At 37.3% G+C, this 6828-nt stretch overlaps 1 protein-coding gene across 1 annotated transcript; it reads left to right on the top strand.

Annotated features, from left to right (window-relative positions):
* Nucleotides 1-5756: 5756 nt before the first annotated feature.
* LOC121965767 (vimentin-like) lies at nucleotides 5757-6637 on the top strand (the record flags this gene model as incomplete). Its single annotated transcript, XM_042515891.1, has 1 exon — nucleotides 5757-6637. A coding segment is annotated over exon 1 (798 nt), but the record flags the coding sequence as incomplete, so codon positions are not given.
* Nucleotides 6638-6828: the final 191 nt, after the last annotated feature.

Below are 6828 nucleotides of genomic sequence, written 5' to 3'. Positions count from 1 at the left end.
AGACTCTAATCACCACCAAAGTCCCATCCCCCTACTATTTATTATATAGAAAAAAAATATTTTTTTTGTAATAAATCATTAGTAATTCAAATAATTAAACTGGCATTTAAAGGGTTAAAATCCTAAAAATGATTGAATGTTTGGTAGTTTTGAGCAAGTCTTAAGTTGTTTAAGTGATTTCTGAAAAAAAAAAGCAGAAAAAAATATTGATGTATGATGATTTAATAGCATTTTTTCTGTGCGTGTCCATTTTTGCCACGAAGGTGTCCAGAGGGTGCAAAATGCATCAAGGGCGAATGAAGGACAGAGTAAAAGACACTGGATTTCAAAAATTTTACACAAAAGAAAAGTTCTTACAAAAATTCATGCCACAAGCTGTAACACAGCCAAAATGATCACCAAATGAAAAAAAAAAGTTGAGAAAAATATACAAAAATGCCCGAGGAGGGCATAAGGGTTAAGGTAGCAGGACTGTTTGGGCTGCATAGGAGCAGCGAGAGCTGGCACTAGGGGAGTGACTTTGGGACGCCAGAGTTCACTGCCTAGCCTCCTGGAGGTGTTGTGGGACCAACTAGGTGAAACACTGATGAAAGGAGGTTCCCACCTGATGACCCCAAAGATGTGTTAGTTACTGCTCTCTGGCTCTCTCTGACCTCTCTCTGGCATTCATATTTAAGTCATAATTGCTGATCAGTGACCCTCGGATCCTCATTGAGCGCTTTTTTTTTCTGGAGCTCAAGTTTCTTGTGTTTTAGTGAAATTGAAACACCAAAAAGTCCGAACAAAATGGCTTTTTCAGACTGAAGTCAATATTTAGTGTGAAACATGGAATCATACAACTATCTCACTCAAACAATCAATGTGTTGTGAAATATTTGTGTTTTTAATACTATATTTATAAATACAAATATGTAAACATATTTCCTGTATGTTCTGGATGTATTTTGGCAAAGAGACAACTGTGAAATAAATATGTATGATGGTTATATGATTATAATCTTGCTAAAATAACGACGTTTAAGGTGAGACTTTTGTACAATACTTTAAATGAATGGAATTGAACAATAAAAGAAATGATAAAATGTCATTTTTAGGTATTTATTTCTTTTCAATTAAGCTAGAAATACTTTGATTGCAGGGCGACCTCTCGCTCACCAGGTAGAGTTGTGTCCCATATTTCTCAGGCTTCTGCAGCAGCCCGAGTTCAAGCCTGGCCTATGGCCCTTTGCTGCATGTCATCCCCCCCTCTCTATCCCACCTTTCCTGTCTCTCTTCAGCTGTCCTATGAATAAAGGGAAAATGCTCTGGAAAAAATAATCTTTTAAAAAAAGAAATAGATTGCATCAAAGATTCCCTTTTCCTTTATCTTGACACCTCTTTTCCTCACTTCCTTTCCTCCCCTTTCCTCAGCACTGATTGGTTCCGTTCACTCTGTGTTCACTGCTGATGAACCTGATTGAGCTCATCTGTTCACTTCCTGTTTACACCTACACACCCTGTCAGGATCATCACATGGAGCAGCAGTGCTTGTAAGAACAGTTTCTTTCTCTGTTTAATTGCAGTTCTTGAGTTTTGGAAAATAAACCTTTGCATAAAAAGTAAAGTTCATAAACTGATGCATTCTGACCACTGCACATGATCGTACACCTCTCCTTCCAAACCTCCTCCCTCACAGTGAGGCTTAAATTTTGGTAACTGCTGAAAATTCCCTGGATGAGAGGAACTTCCTATTTATCAGTATTTCTAAAATCAAATGGCTGTCTTGACTTTAATATATTTTCAATAGTGGAGAAAGTATACAGTTCTTTTCAAGTAAAAGTACCTCTATTACACTAAAAACACTCTGCAAGAGTCCTGCATTAAAAATGTTACTCAAGTAAAAGGAAGTAAGTATAATTGGGAATATTACCTTTATGTATAACCCCCCCCCCCAAAAAATATTAAAAAATAAATTAGTTGCCCATTAATTTTCTGTCAATCGGCTAATCGATCAACCTATTGAAACCAGAACAAATTGGCTGGATTTCCTCCAAATGCATGGAAAGAAAGCAATGACCAATGAAAGAATGACCCAAAAATCAGCAAGAAATTAGAAAGTATAAGAAAAGAAATATATAAGTATATATAGTATAAGAAATTAAAATTTATATATACTTTTTTTTCAATTTGTGGAACATTTCTCACCAAGTTATTGGTTGTTTATTTTTCCCATATTTTTGAAGGTTATCAGGGCTCAGAGGTTTCAGTATTTGTGAGGAGAGGTGTTTTAAAGCAGCACAAGAAAAGTGATGTTGCTCCAGGTGTCAAAGGGTTTATCAACTAACCGTTTCAGGTGTACTTGTTTAAACTACTGGGTAGTTCAATGAATAACAAAACATCATATTTTATAGATTCTTATGTTTTTATGCAAAAATTTAATTTGTAATAAAAGCTGTCAGATAAATGTAGTGAAGTAAAACCAGTATTTCCCTCTGAGATGTAATGGAGTGTGAAGTATGAAGTGGCATGAAGAGAATGGACTCAAGTAAAGTAGCCTACAAGTACCTCAAAGTCGCACTTAAGTACAGTACTTGAGTAACTGTACTTTCCACCACTTTTACCTTTGGGTGAAGTGTTTGCCAAATCTCCGCAATGATTTGCTGAGTCTTGATGTAACTGACTGGCACCTCCCTGATGAGAACATCGATCCCCTCTCCCAGTCCGACCAGCTTCAAGCCCTTAGGGACAGAATATTCCCCATAAGTCTGTCTGTCCCACGATGGACATTTAACACTGACCGCTAGTTTCCCCCAAACATCACCTGTGCGGCAGTCCAGCTGGGGTTTACCAAGAACTGTCGGAAAGGTCCGAAGCCTAGCAGACGGGATTAAATATCAAAAGATGCCGGTTTTTGCAGTTTGTATTGAGCTAACTTGTAGTATTTAGCTCAAAACAAGTAAGTATTTCACCTGTAACCAGCACGAGCTCAGATCCGCTCATAACGCAGTCAGGTTCCACAGTCAGTCAGCAGCGCTTCATACCAGGACACTGCAAAACAACCAGGGTTTCATAAAGCTAGTTCCTGCAGCTCCCGCTGTGTCCTCCTGGGGGAGCTGCTCCTCGAGAAATTAAAGCTTCAATGCAGCCTGCGTGGAAGTGATGCGTTCAGGTGCCCCCAGTAAGGCATGTAATTTGTAGATTTCAAACAAGCCATACATTTAATTAGCCCGATAATAAGACTCAGCTGACTGACGTTTTCACGCCATTTAAAAGGAAAAAAAGACATGTACTCATATTTACTCAAATCAGTAGAATTTTTACACTCAATTGTTATATTAGAATTACTTAAATATAGTTTTATTTCTCTATTTATTTTTTGCTTTTATTTTTTAAAGTGAAAAAGAAATACTCATATTTATTAAAAATCACTAGAATTTTAACACTATTGTTATGGTAAAATTACTGTAAATAATTTTATTTTTAAAAAGGAAAAAGATGTGCTCCTATTTACTCAGATTAGCAGACTTTTTAATCATCAGCTTTTATATTAGAATTATAGATTTTTTTAATTTACTTTTTTTGAAAAGAAAAAAGACATATACTCATATTTAATGGTAATTTTTAACATCCAGTTGCTAGTATTACTGAAATAATATTACTGAAATAACTTCTTCTTCTTTTATTTGTTTTTTTTTTTTTTTTTACAGAAAATAAATTATTACAGAGTAACAGGGCCATTTTGAAGACAAAACATGAATGCAACACGGTAAGAATGGATATACAAAATATAAGTTATGTATGTGAAATTTCATTAAACCTGTCTTGCCAACGATACAAGATAATCATTTGACCAACTTTTTAAATTCATTTGTTCATATTGTTTATTCAGTGATTTTTGAGAGACACCAGCACAACAAAATAAGGTATACAAAAACATATGGAAACCTGCACAACAGCTGCACACAGATGTGTGCATACTGGTCTTACATTTTGTATACATAACCTCACTTTTGCTGTTACACATTAATTGATTAGCTATAAATGAAGTAGCCTGTGTATTGAAGATAACTAGAAAGTAAAACACACCTCACCTCACTAAAATTCCAGAACTGGAGTTTCAGCACAGCCCCCTCACTCATCAATCTTCCTGGGCCCTTTAAGGTCACAGAGACAATGTGTGCAAACTTCAGAAAACAAACCCAAACAACAAGAGTTTGTTCTAAAAAAAATCATTACAGTGTAACAAAAGGCAGTTTGCAAGAAAAAAAGATGAATTTAACAAGATAAAGAAATATAGTAATATAGTTAGAAAGAAATGTTTTTTATTTCTTTCATATGTTAGAAAGAAATATAGTTATAAAAAATATATCTATATGAAATTTCATTAACTCTAAGGGCCCACTCAAAAATTGCAGACACTCCTATTGCTCTGTGAACAAAATGTGCTTTTCAAAATCAAGCTTTAAAAAAATGATCTTCACTGTTATTATTTTCTACTTTCATTGAATTCATTTTAACCAACATCTCTTCTAATCATGAATATCAATTATTCATTAATTTTCAGAAGCTTAACTCTTTAAATGCTAGTTTTTTTGTCGTGATGCCACTATGTCTTTAGATTAAAAAAGTAAAAAAACAAGATTAAAAAATAAATAAATAAATTACATGCTAAGAAGGTTTTTTTTAAAAATATGACTGTGATCATTTTCAATTAGCACCAACATTGATTTTTGTACATTATTATTTTTTGTGTAGTGTTAAACACTGGTACTGCTCTGCACACAGAAAGCACTTTCCATAGTCTGACATTAATATGATTTTATACTTTCATTTAGTTAATTTTTCAATCATCATCAGTCCTTATCATAAATATCAAATATTAATAAATTTTCAGAATTTTAACCCTTTAAATGCCAGGTTTTTCTCATAATGCCACTATGTTTTAGGATGATGCAAAGTCAATTGTTTTTACTATCACAGTCTGGGATATGTCAATGATTAGCAGCAACATTGATTGTGACAGTGCACCTAGTGGAAATAGCATGTATTTTCTCTATATGTCAAATATGGAATAAATAAAAATAAATAAATAATTGATGTCATCAGGTGGAACATTGTAAAAATGACAACTTACAAGAAAAGCCCAATATGACACCCAGAAATATTAGAATGCACGTGTTTATGCTTTGATGGCTGTGGAATTTTGCAGTTTGAATGGGTTTCAGTGGCACATGTTTTGCACTTAACAGTCTGAAAATAACAATTCAGTTCCCACTGTGTATTTTAGATTTATTGTAGGAGCTGAGCTGGAAATACCAAGATTAAACAAAAATACACAATCTCTCCAAAATTACACAGCATGAACACAGCCAAAATTATCAAAAATGAAGTGAATGACAGTAAAAAGGGTTAAACATAGCAACTACAATAATTTGACCTACTGTTGTTTTAATTTGTTTCCTTATTTACGCATTTTCTCCCCTAATCTTTTGATTTCATTTTGATGCACAACACATTTTCAGCATCTGTTAATTTTTTAGTTTACAGTCTCAAATTTGTTTTCGCCTCACCCTTGGTTAATATAATGACATCAGATGTTTAATATTCCAGACAGCAACTAAACGCAGCGTCACATCTGCCAGGGACGCGGACGCGCATGGGGCGATCCTGTGAGGCAGGACCCGCCCTCCTCTTCCTCCTCCTCCTCCTCCTCCTCCTCCTGCACTTGTCAAAGGGCAGTGATTGCAAACATCACAGTCCACAGACGCACACGCCAATGACAGCAGGACAAACTGTCTCCTTAAGTAACACATAGGCAGGGCATTTTTTAAAAACTCACTTTTTCTAATTCGATGCCACGATGTTGCCTTTCAAGAGAACTTTTGAGAGCGAGAAGCAGCAGCTGCAGCAGCTCAACAGCAGACTGGCCCAGTATCTGTCCAGGACCAAGCAGCTGGAGCAGGAAAACGCGCAGCTAATCGCTCAGATAAACAAACTCAGACAAGCGAGGACGGCGGGATGGGAGCCCAAGTACCTGGGTGAGATGCGGGACCTGAGGAGGATGATCGGGCAGCTGTCGTTTGAGAAGTCCCAGGCTGAGATGGAGAGGGAGAAGCTATGGCGGGAGTTGCAGATGGTCCGGTCTCTGTGCAGCGAGCAGACGGAGGTGTGCCGGGACATCAGCGGCGACATCAAGAGCTACGAGAAGGAGCTCCACGTCGCGCACAAGACCAACGAGGAGCTCCAGCAGCGATTTATCCAACTGGAAAACGAGTACAAATGTATGGTAGATGCGCACAGGCAAGAAAAGGAGCGCCTCCTGCGTCAGGTGGAGTCCCGGGTGGTGCCCATAATCACGCAAACTTACCGCGGGCCTCCGGTGGCCACTATGGAGGAGGTGCAGGAGTACGCCCGCGGAGTTTCCGAAGGATGGATCGAGACTCTTGAAATGTACCAGGTGAAGGTGGAGGAAATGGAGCAGGCGATCAAAGCGGACCAGGCGAGACTGAGCGATCTGCAGAGGGAGAAGATGCTGTACGCGTCAGAGTTGGACAAATTACACACAGAGGCGGAAAAACAAGGACAGATTCAGTTCCGTCTGGAAAAAGAGCTGATGCACATGCAGGAGAAATTCCGGGTGGACTTCAGTGAATATCAGGTGAGGATAAGACCATTAACCCTTTGTAACCTCAGCAAGTTGGTTTGATTTCTTTGTAAAACACAGTGATAAAAGGAAATGGACAACTGGGCAAGTAATGTCCCGCAAACTGCAAGAGATAAGTCAAAAGAGACAAAAATATACATAAAAATTGGTTTGAAAAAAGAGGGGAGGTGTATTTGAAAATTAGA

The sequence above is a fragment of the Plectropomus leopardus genome, unplaced genomic scaffold, assembly GCF_008729295.1.
Source record: "Plectropomus leopardus isolate mb unplaced genomic scaffold, YSFRI_Pleo_2.0 unplaced_scaffold21578, whole genome shotgun sequence".
Classification (NCBI taxonomy): domain Eukaryota; kingdom Metazoa; phylum Chordata; class Actinopteri; order Perciformes; family Serranidae; genus Plectropomus; species Plectropomus leopardus.
Note: the sequence above shows the minus strand (reverse complement) of the source record. Positions and strands in the feature narration are given on the sequence as shown.